Source organism: Eriocheir sinensis, chromosome 13, assembly GCF_024679095.1.
Source record: "Eriocheir sinensis breed Jianghai 21 chromosome 13, ASM2467909v1, whole genome shotgun sequence".
Classification (NCBI taxonomy): domain Eukaryota; kingdom Metazoa; phylum Arthropoda; class Malacostraca; order Decapoda; family Varunidae; genus Eriocheir; species Eriocheir sinensis.
In genome coordinates, this window is record NC_066521.1 from 9,390,409 (window position 1) to 9,412,908 (window position 22,500).

The following is a 22,500-nucleotide window of genomic DNA, read 5'->3' on the forward strand; positions in this document are numbered from 1 at the left end:
GGAAACAATAATAAAAAAGCCCGCTACTTGCTGCTCCTAAAACCGTCTGTCTGTCTGTCTCTGTCTATCCGTCTGTATATATGTCTGTCCGTCTCTCTCTCTCTCTCTCTCTCTCTCTCTCTCTCTCTCTCTCTCTCTCTCTCTCTCCCGCCCCTGACACATGATACACACAACAAATTGCCGCTATTCTCTGCACCTCTTCGCCGCGGTGACGCACACAATGAACTCCTGATTGGCACGATATTTTTCACCGCGGACTGCAATGTACTGTTCACCTTTTTAGGACCTCAGACGAATCAAATACACGTGGAGGAGGAAGAGGAGGAGGAGGAGGAGGAAGAGGAGGAGGAGGAGGAAGAGAAACACAGGAGAAGGAGGCGAAAGATAGAGGTGGAGTGAGAAGAGGAAAAAAAAGGACTCCCACACTGTCTTTTCTTTCACCCTCCTCCTCCTCCTCCTCCTCCTCCTCCTCCTCCTCCTCCTCCTCCTCTTCCTCTTCCTCTTCCTCTTCATCCTCCTGCATCTCCTCCTCCTCCTCCTCATCATAACCTCAAGAACTCGCAAAATGATCGCATACTTGCCCTGGTCTCTTTCTTTGATCCACCAAGAAGTCCGTGAGCGCATTACCTTCCTGTATGACCCAAAACTCCTGACCTGCGCACTCTATTGGATGTTATGAAGGACCTCAGGGTTGACTTATTGGTAGACACAACTCAGGGATGAAGGGGTGAGTGAAGGGATGGGAGAGGGGAGGGGAAAGAGGGTGAGGGGAATCTAAAGACAGAGAAGGAAGGGAAGAGTTAACGAAGGGGAGAGAGGGGAGGAGAGGACAAAGGAGGGGAAGGAGATGGTAACATGGATCGAAAGAATGAGAAGAGACTGAATAAATGAATGACTGAAGGAAGGAAGGACGGAAAGACGGAAAGAAGGAAGGAAAGATTGAATGATCTATTGATTGAGAGAGAGAGAGAGAGATACAGGTACATAAACTTACCTTCACAAGTTTAAAGGAAGGCTCACGAGCTCATTAGAGACACAATTGGCTTACCTGGTGAATTAGTTTGATTTTAAGCGTTCCAGGTGGAGCCCCGCCAATGGCCACCTGTTGAAGAGAGCAATTAGACCCTGCACACACACGGACGAACGCACGCACGCACAAACAAAGACAGGGTAGGAAAGCAAAAATATATAAAAGCTGATCACAATTTCCAGTTACACACACAAAACAAACAAACAAACAAACAAAGCAAATAGATAAGTAGGACTATAAAAACTTACCACAATTTCCCGTTACATCCACCCACCCACACACACACACACACACACACACACACACACACACACAAACACACACACACACACAAAGGGAGTAGTTAAGTAAGCAGAAATATAAGAAGTGACCACCATTTCCACGTACACACACACACACACACACACACACACACACACACACACACACACAGAATGACGTTTTCCCGGCATTAAAACTTTCGTCATGTCAAATTTATACGTTTGGGAAAAATATGTCAAACTTTCCTGCCTTTCTCCTTTCCCTCTTTCCTCTTCCCTTCTTTTCCGGTGTCAGCATTTCCTCTTCCCTCCTTGACTCTCTCTCTCTCTCTCTCTCTCTCTCTCTCTCTCTCTCTCTCTCTCTCTCTCTCTCTCTCTCTCTCTCTCTCTCTCTCTCTCTCTCTCTCTCTCTCTCTCTCTCTCTCTCTCTCTCTCTCTCTCTCTCTCTCTCTCTCTCTCTCTCTTCCCTTAGGCCATTATCCCTCCATCAAGCTCCTCTTTTCCTCCTCCTTCCTCCAGTGAGTTCCTCCATTCATTAAAAGTCTTTCCTCCCGCTCTCCTTCCTTACCTCCTTTCCTCCAATCTTCCTTCCTCAACATTTTTCTTCCTTTTCCTCCAACCTGCAATACTCGTCTTTCTTCCATCAGGTATTTTCTCTCTCTCTCTCTCTCTCTCTCTCTCTCTCTCTCTCTCTCTCTCTCTCTCTCTCTCTCTCTCTCTCTCTCTCTCTCTCTCTCTCTCTCTCTCTCTCTCTCTCTCTCTCTCTCTCTCTCTCTGTTTCTGTCTTTAATTTCTCCAAAGCACTTTAGTTCTTCCTCCATTTCTTCCTTCCCTCCGTCTTTCTTTCTTGCATTCCTTCTTTTTTTTTCTTCATTCTTTCATTTTTTTTTTTCCTTCTTCCTTCTTTCTTGTTCCTCCTACCCGCCCTCCCACTCTCCTTTCTGTCCATCTCTCCTGCTTTACTTTCTTTCTTTCTTATTCCTTCTCCTCTCCCTCCTTTCCCTCATTGTTTTTCTCCTTTCATGTTTTTTTCCTTCCTCCATCTTTCCATTCTGTTCTTTATTCGTGTCTTCCTTCCCTATTTTCTTATTTCTCTCTCTATTCCTTTCTACTTCCCTGTTCGTACTTTCTTTTATACCTCCTTCCCTTCCGTCCTTCCTGCCTGCATTTCTTTCCTTCTTTTTTTTTTTTTACTCAACCCTCCCTCCCATTCCTCTTTCCTTCCTTCGTTGTTTTCTTTTCATATTTCTTCATTCTTCCGTTCTGGGCAAATATACGTCACCCTTTTCTTTCATTATTTCTTCTTCCTCCTCTCTTCATCTTTTCAAAATTATGTTTATCTTATTCTGAACAAACACACCACATGTTTTCCTTCCCTTCTTCGTCTCTCTAGCTTTTCCTCAATATAAAGCTTCTTCCTCCTTCTATCACATTCTTTTTCCTTCCTTTACTTTACTTCAAACACCAACATTTATATTTTTTCTCTCACTTTCAAAACGACGTGGTGCAGACTCTCATCTCCTCTGTACTTTTGATTCTTTTTCTCTTTCTAATAACTCTTCTTGATGTCCCATTCTTCTATTTGCTATCCCATTCTCCCTTTTTGCAATCCCTTTCTCCTATTGCTATCCATTTTTCCTTTCTGCTTACCCATTCTCTGTTTACCTATCTCGTTTTCCTTCTTTCCTATCTCATTCTTCTTTCTCTCCCATTCTCCTTTTTTGTTATCCCATTCTTCTTTTTTTCCTATTTCATTCTCCTTTTCTCTCCCATTCTCCTTTTTTGTAATCCCATTCTCGTTTTTTTGCTATCCCATTCTCCTTTTTACTGTCCCATTCATCTTTCTGCTATCCCATTCTCCTTTCTGATAACCCATTCTCCTTTTTGCTATCCCATTTTCTTCTCTGTCATCCCATTCTCCTCTTTATCATCCCATTCTCTTCTTTTGTTTCCCATTCTCTTTTTTTTGCTGTCCCATTTACTTTTTTTACTGTCCCATTTTCTTTTTTGCTGTCCCATTTTCTTTTTCGCTTCTTCCTAAACAATCATTTCCCGCTCCTCCGATGACGCCCTCCCATTCTTCCCTCACTCCCCGACGCGGCGCTTTCATAACGTCTTATTCTGGGCGTCAAAACAAACACACGCTCCCTTCATCACCTCAGAGAGATAATACAAAACTAGACATTGGACACTCTAATAAGTGCAAACCGCCCGCTGCCAACACCCTCTGGTCGGAGTGCTCAAAATGTGAAAATATGCAATTAAGTCTTGGGCGAGGACCTGCCCTGCTTCACCTCTCAAAACTCGTGCCAGTGGAAGGATTACTTTATTTTTGACCTCGGTGACCTTGACCTTTGACCTTTGACCTTGAAAATCGAACTTGTCCTGCGTGGGGCAATTAATAGTCCACCTATGAAGTTTCAACATCCTAGCTGTAACGGTTCAAAAGTTATCGCGTTTCAGACAAAACAACAACAACAACAACAAAACAAAACAATTTACACAGCTGAAAACAATACCTTCCGCGAAATTATTTTGCTGGCGGTAAAAAGCAGAAAAGACAAATAACACGGAAGAAAGAGAGGGAAATGAAAATATGACACACACACACACACACACACACACACACACACACACACACACACACACACACACTAACAACCATACTAACTTAGACAAACCTCAACCACCCACACATCCGCCCATTCCAACTTATCTTGACCTGACTGATATAACATAGCTTAACAAGACCTCCCCTTCCTAATTTAGCCCTACTCAAACCTAACAACGCTCCTCTCGCTTTCCTATCCTAACCCCAATGTAACCTAACAAAACCTCCTTTCCTAACCTAATCTTAATCTAACCTAACCAAAATTTCTTCCCTCACCTTCTGAACTTAATTTGGCCCAACCTAAGCAAACCAAACGTGGAGTGGCTTTCTAACCTAATCGAAATTAACCAAATCCAACTTGCCTAAGCGCCTTAATATTATTCATACCATATCCACCCTCATTCTGCCTAGCCATCTCTCTTTTGCTGCCCTATTTTCGTTTCTGGTCTCCCGTTCTCTATTTTGCTATCCCATTCTCCTTTTATCATCCCATTTTCCTTTTCGCTATCCGTTTCTCACTTCTCTTATCCCATTCTCCATTTTTGCTATCCCGGTCTCCTAGTCCCACCTCATTTTCCTTTTTGCTATCCCATTTTCACTTCTCTTATCCCATTCTTCATTTTTGCTATCCCGGTCTCCTACTCCTGCCCCATTTTCCTTTTTGCTATCCCATTTTCACTTCTTTTATCCCATTCTCCATTTTTGCTATCCCGGTCTCCTAGTCCTATCCTATTTTCCTTTTTGCTATCCCATTCTTACTTCTCATCCCATTCTCCATTTTTGCTATCCCAGTCTCCTAGTCCTATCCTATTTTCCTTTTCGCTATCCCATTTTCACTTCTCTTATCCCGTTCTCCATTTTTGCTATCCCAACCTCCCAGTCGTACCCCATTTTCCTTTTTACTATCCCATTCTTACTTCTCATCCCATTCTCCATTTTTGCTATCCCAACCTCCTAGTCGTACCCCATTCTCCTTTTTACTATCCCATTCTCTCTTCTCTTATCCCATTCTCCACTTTTTCGCTATCCCAACCTTCTAGTCGTACCCCATTTTCCTTTTTGCTATCCCATTCTCTCTTCTCTTATCCCATTCTCCACTTTTTCGCTATCCCAGTGTCCTAGTCCTCACCTACATGTCTATTTTATGTCTATCTCATTCGGATTTTTTGCTATTCAATTCTTATTTTTGCTCTCTTATTCTCATTTTTTTCTTGCTATGTCATTCTCCTTTTTTACAAACCCATTCTACTTTTTTGATACCTCACTCTCCTTTTGTGATATTACATTATTTTTGACATCCCATTCTCACTTTTTACTATCCTAAACTCCTAAGCAACCTTCAACCAACCCTATGTCAACTCGTCGTAATCTAGCCTAACATGACCTGATATGGCCTAACTTAATTAACAAAACTTCACCATCCTAATTCAATCCTGCTCAAGTCTAACAGCTCCCGGTGCCTAACCTATCCCTAACCGAATCTAACAAAACCTATACTATTTAAAATAATCTTAACTGAATCTGACAACAAAGCTTTATTTTCCTATCTAAATCCTAACCTCATCTCCCTAACCTAACTTAATTGACCAAACATATTTCAATCTTACGTAATCTACCTTAATTCTGTAACGCCTATCCTATCCTATGCTAGCCTCACCCATTTACCTCTCTTTCTCCTTTTTTTGCTATCCCATTCTCCTTTTTTGCTATGCTATTTTCCTTTTTGTGTTATCCCATACTCGTTTTTGTCCCATTCTCCTTTTTGCTATTCCATTCTTCTTTTTTGCTACCTAATTCTCCTATCCGTCACCTCTATTATATTATCTATCCCATTCTCCTTTCCCTCACTTTCCTATTAATTTCTATCCCATTCTCCTTTTTTGCTTTTTCATTCTCCATTAATGCCATCCCGTTCTCCCATCCCTCACCTTCCTGACGTGCAGCTGGAAGGCGGACCCCAGTGCGGTTTTCTTGAACTCAGCGGGGATGGGCTCGATGACGCAGGCCGGTGGGTCTCCCCTGAACATGGCGCCGTTGCGGGAGAAGTGCTCGCCGAAGGTCTTGGCCCAGAGCCGCCGCGTCGAACTGTCCGAGGTCATGAGCTTGGAGCCCGGCGAGCGATCATTGATGCTGTCGTCGTGGTTGAGGATGCGGCCTAGGATGCGTTGGGTGTCCTTCTGGTACTTCTTGGGATGAACCTGAGGAGGGGAAGAGAAAAGGAAGGAAAAGTTATTATTCTCTATTTTTTTAAGTGTCTGAAAAGGGAAGAGAGGAGGGAAGTAAAAGCTATTATTCCATTTGTTTTTTTGTGTCTGAAGAGGAGAGAGAAGGAAGGAAGGAAGGAAAAGTTTATTATGGTATTTATTTTTTAAGTGTATCAGATTAATATAAAAGAAGGAAGAGAAGATTAATTATATGGAAGAAGAGTAAGTATAGAAGGTGAGTCATATTGAGAAGCTGCATCTGAGTCATGTTGAGGAAGAGAAGATCAGTTATAGAAAAGGACGAGGTGGATAAGACGAATTATATAGAAGTAGAAAAGGTAGACGAGCTATGTAGGATAGAATGATGTTGAAAACGATGAGGTAGAGATCATTTATACGGAAGACGGCGAGGTACAGAAGATGAATTGTACAGGAAAAAAAAAAAATCGATTCATTATTCTATTTTTCCTTTGTGTCTGAATAGCGTATACAATATATATATATATATATATATATATATATATATATATATATATATATATATATATATATATATATATATATATATATATATATATATATATATATATATATATATATATATATATATATATATATATATATATATATATATATATATATATATATATATATATATATATATATATATATATATATATATATATATATATATATATATATTGAACACGTTAAGTGAACACGGGGATTAATATTTATCATATTTTTGGGGGGAGTTGCTTGAAAAAAAGAGAAGAAATAACAAGGAAGAACATTTTTTAAAAATTTAAACGGATGAAGAGTAAAGGGAAAAAAGAAAAAACACTTCCATTAATTTATAATTTCATTTTCTTTGTGTGTATGCATTCTGAAAAAGTAAAAAGAAAGAAAAATGAGAAAGAAACTTTTTCTTTGGGTAGCGAGGGTAGAGACACATTAATTTCGCGAGACATTTTTCGCCAGCCTCCCGCCCACACACACACACACACACACACACACACGCACGCACACGCACACACACACACACACACACACACACACACACACACACACACACACACACACACACACACACACACACACACACACACACACACACACACACACACACACACACACACACACACACACACACACACAGCTCCGATAGCTCAGTGGATCAAGTCTCTACCCAGTCAGACTCCAACCTGGCAGACTGATGTTCGAGTCCCGCGCAGACCAAGATTTTTCCGCTGAGAAGGAATACTTACTGTCCCCCCTTGAGCAAGGGGATGGGGTGTGTAGTGTGAAGGTCGACTATAATGAGGTTGCTCTAATCGGAAGGGTATTTTCTGGAAGTGACGAGCCCAGCTCGTGATCAGGCTGTGGTGAAACTCACACAAGCAAACACACACACACACACACACACACACACACACACACACACACACACACACACACACACACACACACACACACACAGACACATACACACATTCTCCAACACCCCGAAAACTGTGATTACGTTTGTCATCCCGAATTCTGATGCGACCGTTTGGAGAAGAAAAGGAAAGTTCTGACGAGGAAAAAAGTCGAGTATGAGAATATTTTCCGAGGAGGACGAGGAAAAGAAGACACTGGAAGAAGAAGAAGAAAAGGAAGAAGAAGAAGAAGAAGAAGAAGAAAAGAAGAAGAAGAAGAAGAAGAAGAAGAAGAAAAGAAGAAGAAGAAAAAGGAAGAAAAGAAGGAAAGAAAGGAGAAAGAAGAAAAATATAAGCGAAGGACTTAAGAAATATGAAGAAGTAAAACCGTATGAGGAGGAAGTAAAGGAGTTAATAATACGATTAATGAAATAATAAAGGAAGAAACGAGGTAATAAGAAGAAAGAAAAGAGAAATAAGTAATATAAAGAAAAGAAGGGAGGAAGGCAGGAATAAGAAGAGAAGAAGATGAGGAAGGAAAGAAATACGAAGAATGAACAGTTGAAGGAATTAAGGAAGGAAGAAATTAAGGAAGGAAAACACAAAGGAAAGAAAAAGGAGCAAGAAACACGTAAGGAAGAAAAAAAAAAGGAATAAACAAAAGGAACAATAATGGAGTGAAGTTTTTTTCTTTTGTGTTAATCTGCTTAAATTCACACAATAGCCGAGAGAGAGAGAGAGAGAGAGAGAGAGAGAGAGAGAGAGAGAGAGAGAGAGAGAGAGAGAGAGAGAGAGAGAGAGAGAGAGAGAGAGAGAGAGAGAGAGAGAGAGAGAGAGAGAGAGAGAGAGAGAGAGAGAGAGAGAGAATTATCCCCTTAGTAACTAAACAAATTTCCCAGCCTATCAAATTACTTAGCATGATAAGGTTATTAAATCTAAATACATCATTAGAGAGAAAAAAAAAAACAAGATAAACAACGAGTAAAACAATTAATAAACCTGAGAGAGAGAGAGAGAGAGAGAGAGAGAGAGAGAGAGAGAGAGAGAGAGAGAGAGAGAGAGAGAGAGAGAGAGAGAGAGAGAGAGAGAGAGAGAGAGAGAGAGAGAGAGAGAGAGAGAGAGAGAGATTCATATCAGCCAACACACTTCATGCTGATAAAATTAGTTACAAACTGAACTTTTTTTCCTTTTTTCAATACTTCTTATTCACTGGGGAGTTTGATGAAAGAAGGAGGAGGAGGAGGAGGACGAGGAGGAGGAGGAGGAGGAGGAGGAGGAAGAGGAGGAAAATAAGAAAAAAGTGACGAGTATATGAGTGGAAGGAAAAATAAGAGGGAAAAAAGATGAAAAGAATAGGAAGAGGGAGGAAGAGAAGAAAGGAGGAAGAAAAAAGAAGAGAGGAAAAGATGTGAGAAAGGAAAAAAATAAGTAAGCGAAAGAAAAGTTAAGATGGAGAAAAGAGAAGGAGGAGGAGGAAAGGAAAAAGATGAGAGAAGAGGAGGAACGAGATAAATAAAAACGAGAATACATATGGAGACAAGAGGAAGAAGGGGAGAAGTATCAAGAGGAAAGAGGAAAGGAAAAGACATGAAAGGTAGAAAGAGATGAGGAAGAAGAGGAGGAAAAGGAGGAATTTGAAAGGATAAGAAGGAAAGTCGAAAAGAGAGGAGAGAAGATTAAGAGAGAGGAAGAGAGAGAGGAGGAAGAGGAACAGCAAGAGTCTCGCTCCGGCATTTCTCATCTTTTTACTTATTTTTATCTTTTTTCTTCCTCTTCCATTTTTCCCGTTTTCGTGAGCTTCTCGTGTTGCTTTTTGGCATTTCATATTGATCCATTCCTCCTCCTCCTCCTCCTCCTCCACTTTTCTTCATTCTCCTCCACCAGTTTCAAGCTTCAGTTACAGCACTTTTCTCTCTCTCTCTCTCTCTCTCTCTCTCTCTCTCTCTCTCTCTCTCTCTCTCTCTCTCTCTCTCTCTCTCTCTCTCTCTCTCTCTCTTTAATAGTAATTCTACCGATACTGCTGCTGTTCCTAACACTATTGAAAATCCCAGTCATTCCCTCCCTGACTTTGAAATCAGTACAGATGAGGTTCTCAAAGCGCTGCAGTCACTTAAAACTAACAAAAGTCCAGGACCCGATAAAATATATCCAAAATTACTTAAAAAATATTAACAGAGATACTCAGACCTTTAACAATGCTGTTTAATATGTCTTTGCACCATGGTATCGTTCCTACTGATTGGAAAATGGCTAACGTAACACCCATTTAAAAAAAAAGGCGACCGAAAATTACCGGATAATTACTGGCCAATCAGCTTAACTTCAGTTATTGGTAAATTATTTGAGACAATTATTCAAGATAAAGTTGTTAACTACCTAGAGTGTAATTCGCTAATCCTGGACTCGCAACATGGTTTCCGTAACAACAGATCTTGTTTGTCGAATCTATTAACGTTCTATAATGAGCTTTTTGAAGTCTATGATGTTATTTGGACTTCCAGAAGGAGTTTGATAAAGTTCCACACTATAAGTTGCTTCATGAAATCAACGAAATAGGCATCGGGGGTAAGCTTCACGAATGGATCAAGCACTGGCTAAGCAATAGAAAGCAGAGTTGTAATAAATGGAGTGACCTCCGAGTGGATGCCAGTCTCTAGTGGTGTCCTCCAAAGCTCTGTCCTGCGACCCGTTCTCTTTGTCATTTACATCAACGACATTGACCTTGGTCTCAATAATTTCATTAGTAAATTTGCGGACGACACGAAAATCGGCAATGCGGTACTTACGGAATGTGACAGGCGGAGCCTACAAGATTTGCGTAAAATATCAGATTGGTCAGAAAAAATGGGAAATGCCTTTTAATATAAACAAGTGCCAGATTCTGCAGGTTGCATCTGGAGATATAAAGGACTATGAAATGTGCGGCGTTAAAATCAAAAGCGTTCACTCGGTCAAAGATCTTGGCGTCACAGTCGCGTCTAACGTCAAGTTTTCCCAGCAGTGCAACGAGTCCGTTAAAAAAGCAAACAGGATGATGGGTTTGATTAAGAGAATTTTTCATTCATGAATAAAGATGTCATACTACCTTTGTATAATAGTTTCGTTAGACCTCATTTGGAGTATGCCGTGCAGTTTTGGTCTCCCCACCATGCGAAAGACATTGCTAAATTAGGTGTTCAGCTTAGAGCAACCAAGATGATTAATTCATTACGAAACAAATCCTACGAAGAAAGGCTGTCGCATCTAAACCTGTTTTCTCTTGTAAAACGCCGCCTTAGAGGAAAACTGATCGAGTGCTTTAAAATACTTAACGGTTTTACCAACGTGGATCCGACCAAGCTGTTTGTGATGGATGATTCGACGCGACCGAGAAATAATGGCGCTAAACTCAAATTGCACAAAATTCTTCTTCACTAATGCTGTCGTTCGAGATTGTAGCAGGTTACCACCATCAGTGGTGCAGTATAACTCGATTGCATCGTTTAGGAATAATCTTGACCGCTATCTCCTCCATCTAAATGTTCACTAGGTCAGTTTCAACGTCATGGTGGCCGCATAACAACTGTCACTTTGGTTTAGGACAGACCACCTAGTTTGGGCCTTAGGGCCTGTGTGGTCTGGTTATCTATGTAATTCTCTCTCTCTCTCTCTCTCTCTCTCTCTCTCTCTCTCTCTCTCTCTCTCTCTCTCTCTCTCTCTCTCTCTCTCTCTCTCTCTCTCTCTCTCTCTCTCTCTCTCTCTCTCTCTCTCAAAATGTACGAAACTCTACGGGATATTCTCTCCTTCCATCACTTCATCATTATTATTTCTCTTCCCGCTTTCGTTTTCCCTCTCTCTTTATCGCCCTCTCCCCTCTTCGCTTATTCAACCCTTTTATCCAGCCTTTTCATTTTCCCGTCTCCTCCTTTATTCATTCCTTTCTTTTCTTCCTTTTAGATTACGGTCCTAATTCTAATCCCTCTTTGTTCCTCCTTTTGTTATTCGTTTGTCTTATTTTCTTTTCCATTCATTATTCCTCTCCGTCTACCTTTCCCTCTCTCTTTCAGTCAATGTTATTATTTTTCCTTTTTTCCATTCTTCTATAGTTCCTCTTCTCTCCATTCTTCTATTCTCATATATTCATCAGTTGTGTCTCTTTCCTATAGTTTTCTTTTTAATTTCCTCTACACGCTTTTCACATTTTTCTTCGCTTTTATATTTTCTTTTTTTTCGTCCTTCTCTCCCTCCCTCTGGCATTCCTCCACTTTTCCTTCTTCCACTATTTTTTTTCTCTTTCCTTTGCATACTTCCCTTCCTTCCTTACTCTTTTCCGTGCTATTTCTCCCTCCCTCTCTGTCCCCTCCCTCTCCTCCCTACCTTCCTTCCTTCCTTCCTTCGTTTCTTTCTTACTCCCTATTTTCTCATTCCTTCCTTTTTTTTTCTTCGTCCATCATTCTTTCTTTCTCTCCTTTCCTTCCTACCTACCCTCTTTCTTTCCTTCCCTCTCTCTAGTATTTCCTCACCAAACCTCGTCATATTTAATCTCTCTCCCTTCTCGTCTACATCATTCTTTATTCCTATACATATTCTACTTCTCCTTCCTTCTCTCTCACTCCTCTCCTTCCACTTCGTCTACTCCTTAGTTTCAATTTCCTCTGTATCTACTCCTCTTCCTCCCTTCTCATCTCACACATATTCTCTCTCTCTTCTTCCTTCTCTCTTACTACTCTCCTTCCACTCCCTCTCTTCCTCCTACAGTTTCTCAGACTTTCTCTTTCCTTTACTTCTACTCATCTTCTTCATTTTCTCTTCTTCTCTTCTCACCTCCCGTAACCTTAATTTCTGTTTATATTCTCTCCCCCTCCTCCTTCCCTCTACTTACACTCCTTCATGCCCCACCATCTACTCTCTCAGTCCTTCTTTCCTTCCCATCCTTCCATTCTTCCACCCAGTCACTGTCTCCACCCTCAATCCCTCTCTCTCTCCTCTCCTTCCACTCCTTCAGTATCCACCCCCCTCCCACCATCGCCTCCTCCCTCTCTCCCTCTTCCCTCCTCCTCCTCTTCCTTAGTCGCTCTCCCGGTCCGACTTGAAACCCATTTCCATATTAATTGAACTTTGTCCCAAAAATTAGCAAAACAAAATTGAAACTGGTCTAAATGAGGAAAATAATGACTGATGCCGCGTGTTAGGAGGCCTTAGAGTTTTGTGAGGGAGTTTCTCGATCTAAGGGATGGTGGGGGGGGAGAGAGAGAGAGAGAGAGAGAGAGAGAAATATTAAACACTTGTCTTGATTGAAACGTGAAAAATGAATAACAAGGCAAACACTACAACAACAACAACAACAACAACAACTACAACTACTACTACTACTACTACTACTACTACTACTAATGATAATAATAATAGTAATAATAATAATAAGTATAATAATAATAGTAATAATAATAATAATAATAATAATAATAATAATAATAATAATAATAATAATAATAATAATAATAATAATAATAATAATAATAATAATAATAATAATAATAATAATAATAATAATAATAATAATAATAATAATAATAATAATAATACTCGGCTACAAACGCAGACTAATTACTTCATCAAACTATAACAAACAAGAGTTGAAAACACATACACGGCCTGCATACATAATTTCGTGTGTGTGTGTGTGTGTGTGTGTGTGTGTGTGTGTGTGTGTGTGTGTGTGTGTGTGTGTGTGTGTGTGTGTGTGTGTGTGTGTGTGTGTGTGTGTGTGTGTGTGTGTGTGTGTGTGTGTGTGTGTGTGTGTGTGTGTGTGTGTGTGTGTGTGTGTGTGTGTGTGTGTGTGTGTGTGTGTGTGTGTGTGTGTGTGTGTGTGTGTGTGTGTGTGTGTGTGTGTGTGTGTGTGTGTGTGTGTGTGTGTGTGTGTGTGTGTGTGTGTGTGTGTGTGTGTGTGTGTGTGTGTGTGTGTGTGTGTGTGTGTGTGTGTGTGTGTGTGTGTGTGTGTGTGTGTGTGTGTGTGTGTGTGTGTGTGTGTGTGTGTGTGTGTGTGTGTGTGTGTGTGTGTGTGTGTGTGTGTGTGTGTGTGTGTGTGTGTGTGTGTGTGTGTGTGTGTGTGTGTGTGTGTGTGTGTGTGTGTGTGTGTGTGTGTGTGTGTGTGTGTGTGTGTGTGTGTGTGTGTGTGTGTGTGTGTGTGTGTGTGTGTGTGTGTGTGTGTGTGTGTGTGTGTGTGTGTGTGTGTGTGTGTGTGTGTGTGTGTGTGTGTGTGTGTGTGTGTGTGTGTGTGTGTGTGTGTGTGTGTGTGTGTGTGTGTGTGTGTGTGTGTGTGTGTGTGTGTGTGTGTGTGTGTGTGTGTGTGTGTGTGTGTGTGTGTGTGTGTGTGTGTGTGTGTGTGTGTGTGTGTGTGTGTGTGTGTGTGTGTGTGTGTGTGTGTGTGTGTGTGTGTGTGTGTGTGTGTGTGTGTGTGTGTGTGTGTGTGTGTGTGTGTGTGTGTGTGTGTGTGTGTGTGTGTGCAGAATAAAATAATGCCAAAATTAATATGGTAGAACTACGACAAAAAAAGATAAATAGCAACTCAAACAACAAGGAAATTACATAAAACTATATCAAGTGGGGGGGAGAGAGAGAGAGAGATAACAAAGGTGAAAAAAAAGTACAAAAAACGATGAAAAGGAGACATGAAAAAAAAAAGTGACTCAAAGGACCGATTTATAAAGCATTCCAACCCAACTCCTGAAAGCGGATCCCAAAAGGAGGGTTAGATCTTACAAACAGACGATCCGATTTATTGAGCATGAAACGCGACCGGGGCAATTTGATAGCCTTGATAGTACTACTGTTACTACTACTGTGACTACTACTAATACTGCTACTAATACAACTCTCTCTCTCTCTCTCTCTCTCTCTCTCTCTCTCTCTCTCTCTCTCTCTCTCTCTCTCTCTCTCTCTCTCTCTCTCTCTCTCTCTCTCTCTCTCTCTCTCTCTCTCTCTCTCTCTCTCTCTCTCTCTCTCTCTCTCTCTCTCAACACGAAAGGAAAATGTTTACTGCTTTATTGTTTTTATTATTGCACTTTTTCTTTCTTTTCTCACATGTTTTTTTTCCTTTTTCTTGGTTTTCTTTACAATTCCTTTCCTTTCATTCTTCCATCCTTCCTTCCTTAAATCTTTCATTCTTTTATTCATTGTTTTCCTTCTTCTTCTTCTTCTTCATTATCTTTCTTATGTCCCCTTTCTTTCTTTATCGTTCTTATCTTCCTTTCTTCATTCCTTCACTCGTTATATTACTTACTACACTACTAACACTACTACATTCATTACCCCTACTACTACTACTACTACTGCTATTACCTCTACCAAAACTACTCCTACTATTACTGCTACTACAACTACTACCACCATCGCCAATAAAGCACCCTCCCCCCCCCTCCCCCACCGGTACTCACCATGTGGGCGTGCCAGACGATATCCATGTCGTAGCAGGGCACCAGGAACTCCGAGGGGTGCGTCGCCTTCAGGTAGATGAACTTCTTGTAGCGCTCCACCGCCTCCTTCAGGTAAGGCTTCATGAGGCAGTGCGGCAGCGACACCTGGAGGAGGAGGAGAGGAGGAGGAGGAGGAGAGGAAGATCAGGAGGTTAAGGAGGTTGTGAGTAATGAGAGAAGGATGCAGGAGGACGAAGATGAGGAGATGGAAGAGGAATATCAGGAGGAGGAGGAGGAGGAGGAGGAGGAGAACGAGGACGAAGGAGGAAGAGAAGGAGAAGGAAGAGGAGGAGGAGGAGGAGGAGGAGAACGATGACGAAGGAGGAAGAGAAGGAGAAGGAAGAGGAGGAGAAGACAGTGGTGGTTGACGAAGTGATGGGAAGGAAGGAAGAGGAGGAGGAAAGGCGGTACGTGAAGGAAGATGAAGAGGTGGAGGAGGAGGAAGAGGAGGAGGAGGAAGAGGAGGAGGAGGAGGAGGAGGAGGAGGAGGAGGAGGAGGAGGAGGAGGAGGAGGAGGAGGAGAAGGAGGAGGAGGAGGAGGGTAAAGGCAAAATGTTAGATATGTTAATAAGGGTTCAGATTTTTTCAGTATATTAGGATTTCTCTCTCTCTCTCTCTCTCTCTCTCTCTCTCTCTCTCTCTCTCTCTCTCTCTCTCTCTCTCTCTCTCTCTCTCTCTCTCTCTCTCTCTCTCTCTCTCTCTCTCTCTCTCTCTCTCTCTCTCTCTCTCTCTCTCTCTCTCTCTCTCTCTCTCTCACCTGCCTATCTATCTGACTATCTATCTATAAATCCATCTATCTATCTATCTACCTATCTAGTGGGCCTATTTATAGCGGACATTTTTTTATCAATGCCGAGGGCAACAAAAATATACACAAAAAACATTAGCATTCGCCGCTCCCACAAAAGAAAAAAGTAAAGAGTTGCCAAAGGAGAGGTCAATTTCGGGTGGAGATAACTACCCTCTCTCTCTCTCTCTCACTCTCTCTCTCTCTCTCTCTCTCTCTCTCTCTCTCTCTCTCTCTCTCTCTCTCTCTCTCTCTCTCTCTCTCTCTCTCTCTCTCTCTCTCTCTCTCTCTCTCTCTCTCTCTCTCTCTCTCTCTCTCTCTCTCTCTCTCTCTCTCTCTCTCTCTCTCTCTCTCTCTCTCTCTCTCTCTCTCTCTCTCTCTCTCTCTCTCTCTCTCTCTCTCTCTCTCTCTCTCTCTCTCTCTCTCTCTCTCTCTCTCTCTCTCTCTCTCTCTCTCTCTCTCTCTCTCTCTCTCTCTCTCTCTCTCTCTCTCTCTCTCTCTCTCTCTCTCTCTCTCTCTCTCTCTCTCTCTCTCTCTCTCTCTCTCTCTCTCTCTCTCTCTCTCTCTCTCTCTCTCTCTCTCTCAGCTGGTATTAGAATATGCTTAGCCTTTCTGTCTATCTGTTTATCTATCTATCTATGCTGCCGAAATCTTCAACCAACCCTAACTTCAGCGACTTTGACCAGGAGAAGCACAGGGGGGCAGGATGGGCCAAGAAGAAGGCATACATTACGGCAGCCACTATAAATATAATTCACCTGCGCCACTAACAAGCTGGGGTCGTCTAAGTTCTAAGAGGCCCCATAAGAGAGTCTACCAGCGCTAAGGACAGCTTCTTTATTATTGTTTCCTTTTTTTATGCCCTTGAGCTGTCTCCTTTGTTGTATAAAAAAAAAAAACCCACCTATCTATCTAACAATCTCTCTCTCCCTCTCACCTGGTAGTAGAACATGCTCTGCCTGCCCACCGCCGCCTCCAGGTCGTAGCTAATGAGGGAGGTGTACTGCGACAGCGCCACCGGTTGAGTCCCATCCAGGATCACGTCGAACGGCTCGTCGGGGTACATCTCCAGCCACAGTTTCCGCGTCCGCTTGTGGGCCTTCTTCAGCGCCTGCGGGAGGGAGAGAGAGAGGGAGAGAGATGGTTATACGAAGAGTGCTGTGTGTGTATGGGGGTGGGTGGGGAGGGCTGTTTGTGTGTTTCTTTTCCTTAGGTGGTGAGGATGTTATAGGAGACGGTTAGGAAAGGTGTGTGAGTGTGTGTGTGTGTGTGTGTGTGTGTGTGTGTGTAAGCTGAAAGACCGAACACGTATCCTCCATTTTTCCCGACTTTCAATCCTCAAAGTCACACACACACACACACACACACACACACACACACACGCACACACACACACGCTACCTTCTCTTCGTCCTATTTTTCCACCCCCTCCTCTTCTGACTCTCCTCTTCCTCTTCCTCTTCCTCTACCTCTTCCTCCTCCTCCTCCTCCTCCTCCTCCTCCACCTTAAAGTCTTCCGCTGTTGCCAGATTAATTTTCCTCGTTTTCCTTTTTCCTCTTCCTGCTTTCGCTTTCAGTTTCTTTATCTTTCTCCCTTTTTATTTAGACCTATTCCTGTTTCTTTTCTTCTTTTATTTGCATTTTTCTTTTTATCATTTACTCTTTTCTTATTCCTCTAAAAATCCTCCTTTTCTTCTTCCCTTTTCTGACCTTCTTTTCTTCAGTGTCACGTTCTCTCTCTCTCTCTCTCTCTCTCTCTCTCTCTCTCTCTCTCTCTCTCTCTCTCTCTCTCTCTCTCTCTCTCTCTCTCTCTCTCTCTCTCTCTCTCTCTCTCTCTCTCTCTCTCTCTCTTTCCACAAACCATTTATTCCTTTCTCCCTCTCTGCTTCTATTAATTCACTCTTTTCTCTTCCTTTCTCACATTTCTCTTAACATTATCTATTCCTAGTTTTCCGTTTTTATCCTTGTTCTCTCTTTTTCCTTTTATCTGCAACTCCTTCCATCCTTCTCTTCCTCTTTTCAACCATCTCTTTCTTTTTCCATCTGTCCTTTTTTCTTTCCTATTTTTTTTCCATCCTTCAATTCCTCCTTCTTACTGTCTCTCCTGTTCTTCCATTTTTTCTTTCTTATCATCTATTCGTTTTTTCATCTTCCCCATGTCCTCTCTTTCTGTCCCTTGTTTTATCTCTTTTTTATTAATTGTTTCTTTCTCAGTCCTTCATATTCTCTCTCTAACTCCATCCCTTTATTCATATTTGTAATCACCTCCTCCTTTCTCAGTCATTCCCTAGTTTTCTCTTTTCATCCTTTTATCCTTCTTCCTAATCCTCTATTCTTTATGTGTCTTTATCTCTCCTTTCTCCTTCTTCTTCCCTCACTTTATTCCTCTTCCTAACTTCCTATTTATTCTACGGTTTTTCCTCTCCCTTCTCCTCCTCCTCCTTCCCTTTCTCCTCTTCCTAACCACTTATTTATTCTCTACCTTTCCCTCTCCCTTCTCCTCCTCCCTCTTCCCCTTCTCCCTTTTCCTAATCATCTATTTATTCTGTGTCTCTCCCACTCTTCCTCCCTCCCTTTCTTCCTCCTCTTCCGAACCATGTCTTCATTTTCTCTGTTTTCCTCTCCCTTCTGCTCCTTCCTTCCTTTCTTCCTCTTTTTAACCACGCATTCATTCTCTATATCTCCTTCTCCCTTATCTTACTTTTTCCTTAATTATTCTTTCCAACTAGCAATTCATTCTCTGTCTTTCCCTCCCCCTTCTCCTTCTCACTCACTCCTTTTCTCTCCTATTTCTTCCTAACCACGTACTCATTCTGTGTGTTTCTCTCTCCCTTCACCCTTCTTTCTTTCTCTTTCTATTCACATATTCATCTTTCCCTCTACCTTTTCTCTTCTCATTTCTCCCTCTTGCTATTCATCTTCTTCTTTCTCAATCTTTCCCTCTCCCATCTCCTTTTCCTCGCTCCCTTTCTCCTTCCAAACCACGTATTCATTCCGAGTCTTTCCCGTCCCGCCTCCGCCCGCCCAGCCTCGGCCCAGCTCAGCGAATAAGACACCTAACGGAGGGAGCATTAGATCAGTGCAATATTGGTCTCCCGGCGTTACGTATTGGTCGTAATGTTGCCGCGCGGTGGACAGCTGGTTCCGCTCGGCCAGTTTCAGGACTCGCACGGTTATGAGCAACAGTCCAGCTTGAGATATTACTAAAGAGGCTGAAGGAGGAGAAAGAGAGGGGAAGGAGGAGGGAAGAAGGAAGAGGGCTTGGGGTAGGAGCAGGAGGAGGTAGGAAAAGGTTGGTTGAGCAAGAGTTCGGTTTGAGGTATTTTGAATGGGGCTGAGATGGAGGAGGATTTCGAGAGAGAGACGAAATGGGCTGTCGTGAGGAATCGAAAAATGAAGGAGAACAACAACATGAGAATGGGGAAAGAAGGGTTAAGGAGGAGGAGGAGGAGGAGGAGGAGGAGGAGGAGGAGGAGGAGGAGGAGGAAAATGTGGGAAACTTCAATAGGGAGAAAGATGATGGTCTGGAGATGAAGAGGGAGAAGAAAGGAGGTCAGTGAAGGGTTGAGAAGAAAGGGAGAGGAGGGAAGGAATGAATAGGGAGGAAAATGAGAGAGGGGAAGAGAGGGACAAAGGGTGAACAGGACGAGGAGATAAAGAAAGAAAGGAGAAAGAGAGTGGGAGGAGAAAAAGGAGATAAATATGGAAATGATAAAAATATTAAAAAATAGGGGAAGATATGATAAAAGAAAGATAAAACAGATGAAGAGAGGAAATAAAAGCGAAATTTTTTAAAGAAGGGGAAACGAAGGAAAAACATAAAACTGAAAAAATGGAAAAAACGGGGTTGAAAAGTAAAAAAAGGAGAAAAAAGGAAGAAGGGAAAAGGGGAAAACCTGGAAATCTGTGAAATATTGAGAATGAAAATATGAGAGAGGAAAAAGTAGGAGGGGAAGAAATAAGAAAAAAAAACAGGATTAAAAAGAAAATATAAGAAAAAAAGAAGAGACTCAAAAGAAGAAAGAAGGAAAGAGAGGAAGAAAAAGTGAAAGAAAAGAAGATGGAGAGAACCTTTATTCTTCTCTCCTTCTTTCCTTCCTCTTCCTAACTCCTTCCTTTCTTTTCTCTTTCTCTTTCCTACCCTCTCATTCAATCCCTCTTTCCTTCCTTACCTTTCCCCTTCCTTTTCATTTCTCTCCTTTTCCTTTCCTTCCTCATTCTTTCTCTTCCTTTCCTCTTCCCTTCCTTTCCTTTCCTTTTCCTTTTCTCCCTTTCCCTCATTTTCCCTTCCTTCTATTCTCCGTTTTTCCTCCCTCTCCTTTCCTTCTCTTCCTCTCCCCCTTCCCTCTTTTTCCCTTCCTTCTATTCCCCGTCTTTCCTCCCTTTCCTTTCCTTTTCCTTTTCTCCCTTTCCCCCTTTTTCCCTTCCTTCTATTCCCCGCCTTTCCTCCCTCTCCTTTCCTCCTCTTCCTCTCCCCTTCCCTCTTTTTCCCTCCCTCCCTTCCTCCGTGTTTCCTCCTTATCCTCCCTTTCCTCCCCCCTCTCCTCCGCCAAGCCAAGCCTTCTCTTTCTCTCCAGGGCAAGGAAATCTTCTCTCCACTCATCCTGGAGAGTCGTTAGCCCTCCCATTCTCTCTCTCTCTCTCTCTCTCTCTCTCTCTCTCTCTCTCTCTCTCTCTCTCTCTCTCTCTCTCTCTCTCTCTCTCTCTCTCTCTCTCTCTCTCTCTCTCTCTCTCTCTCTCTCTCTCTCTCTCTCTCTCTCTCTCTCTCTCTCTCTCTCTCTCTCTCTCTCTCTCATACATACATACATTCCCCCCTTCCTTTATCTCTTATCTTATTTCTCCCCTTCCATTTCCCTTCCATTTCCCTTCCATTTCCCTTCCCTTCTCTTCCCTTCCTCTTCCCTTGCTTATCCTCCTCTCCTCCCCTTCCCCTTTCTTCCTCCTCACATCCTCTTCCTACTCCCTTCCTCTTACATCCTCCCCATTCATAAATCCCCGTCCTCTTCCCTTCCCTTCCTTTCCCTTCCCTTCCCTTCATACATTCCCTCTTCCTCTCCTTCTTCTCTCTAACTCCCTTCACGTATACCCTCTTCCTCCTCAATTCCTCTCTCCTCTTTCTCTCCCCTCCCTTCCCTTCCCCTTTTAAATATCTCTTCCTCCCCTTCCTCCTCAATTCGTTTCTCCCCTTCCTTTTTTTCCCTTCCCCTTCACTAATCCTCTTCCTCTCCCCTCCCTTCCCCGACACAAATCCCCTCACCCTCTCAGATTCCCCTCTCTCTCCCCTTCCTCTTCATACATTACTTCTTTCCTGGTCTCCCTTCCCTTCCCTTCCTCTCCCCTTCCTTCCCGTCAAAATCAAGTGTTAATCCCTTTTCCCCTCTCTTCCCCTCCCTTCCCCATCTCATCCTCTCTTTCCCTTCCCCTTTTCACCCCATTCTCTTTTTCCACTCCGTTCTCTTCCTCTTCCTTACCCCTCCCCTCCTCCTCCTCCTCTCTCTTTCCCACTCCACTTAATTCTCCCTTTCCTCTCTTTCCCTTCCCCTCCATTTCCCAAACCGAATCACCACAGTCCATTCCCTCCCCATCCTCTCCTCCCGTACCCCTCACCCCCCTTTCCATCCCCCCCTTTTCCTCCCCCATCCTTCCCCTCCCCACCCTTATCTCCCCTTCCTTCCCCACCTTTTCCCCTTCCTTTCCTACCTCACATCCAAACCTGATCACTACGTCCCCTTCCCTCCCCATCTTCTCCTCCCTTACCCCTCCTTCCCTTTCCCTCCCCACCTCCTCCCTTCCCCCTCTCCTCTACCCCTCATTTCCCCTTCTCTCCCTTTCCTTCCCAAACCTGATCACTATTGTCCCTTCCCTCTCTTCCCTTTCATCCCCATCCTCCCCTCCTCTTCCCTCCCTCCCCTTCCCAAATCTGATCACCAACATCCACTCCCTAAGGGGAAGAGATTCTGCCCATAGCCTCCCCTCTAAGCCCCTCTGGTGTAAGCCGATCTCTGTCCCCTTCCTCTCTTCTCCCCTCCCCTCCATTCCCCGTCCTCTCCCCTCACCCCCCCTTTCCTCCCTTCTCTCTTTCGTGATGTCGTGATTATTACTTCCCTATAAGATCTCCTCCCCTTCACTTCCCCTCCCCTCTCCCCCTTCATACACTATTCAGTTCCCTTTCTTCCTCCACCTCCTCCTCCCTCCCTCACCTCATCACAACTCCATAACCTAATTCTATACACCGCCTACCTTTTCCTCCCCCATTCCCTTAATCTCCCTACCTTACCTTTCCCTCTCCCATCCCCCTATAGTCACTCCTACCATGGAGGAAGAGAAGGGAGGTAAGAGGAGGTTGGAGGAGGAGGAGGAGGAGGAGGAGGAGGAGACGTGCATGACAGAACCTCGACAGTCTCTCCGCTTTAAGGTCATATCGAACGACCCGCGGTGGTGGTGGTGGTGGTGGTGGTGGAGGGGGAGGAGTGTTGGAGGTTCAAGACTGTGGTAGGTCAGGGTACTGAAGGTGGTGATGAAAAGAAGTGGTGGTGATGATGAGTGGTGATGAAAAAGTGGTGGTAGTGGAGGTGGTGATGAAAAAAAGGGGCAGTGGTGGTGGTGGTGATGATAAAGTGGTGATGAAAAATAAGCGGTGGGGGTGGAAGTGGTGATGAAAAGAGTGGTGATGATTATGGTGATGAAAAAAGTGGTGGTGATGACAGTGGTGATGAAAAATAAGTGGTGGTGATGA

At 43.0% G+C, this 22,500-nt stretch overlaps 1 protein-coding gene across 2 annotated transcripts in view; it reads right to left on the reverse strand.

Annotated features, from left to right (window-relative positions):
- The window catches only part of LOC126997949 (uncharacterized), a 155,839-nt gene that overhangs the window by 90,962 nt on the left and 42,377 nt on the right, over positions 1-22,500 (reverse strand). For both annotated transcript variants that reach the window (XM_050859205.1, XM_050859206.1), the window contains exons 3-6: positions 16,702-16,875; positions 14,939-15,082; positions 5,830-6,099; positions 1,049-1,102 (exon numbers count right to left, since the gene is read on the reverse strand). In XM_050859205.1, the coding sequence (XP_050715162.1) occupies positions 1,049-1,102; positions 5,830-6,099; positions 14,939-15,082; positions 16,702-16,875 (642 nt within the window). The remainder of the gene's footprint in view (positions 1-1,048; positions 1,103-5,829; positions 6,100-14,938; positions 15,083-16,701; positions 16,876-22,500) is intronic.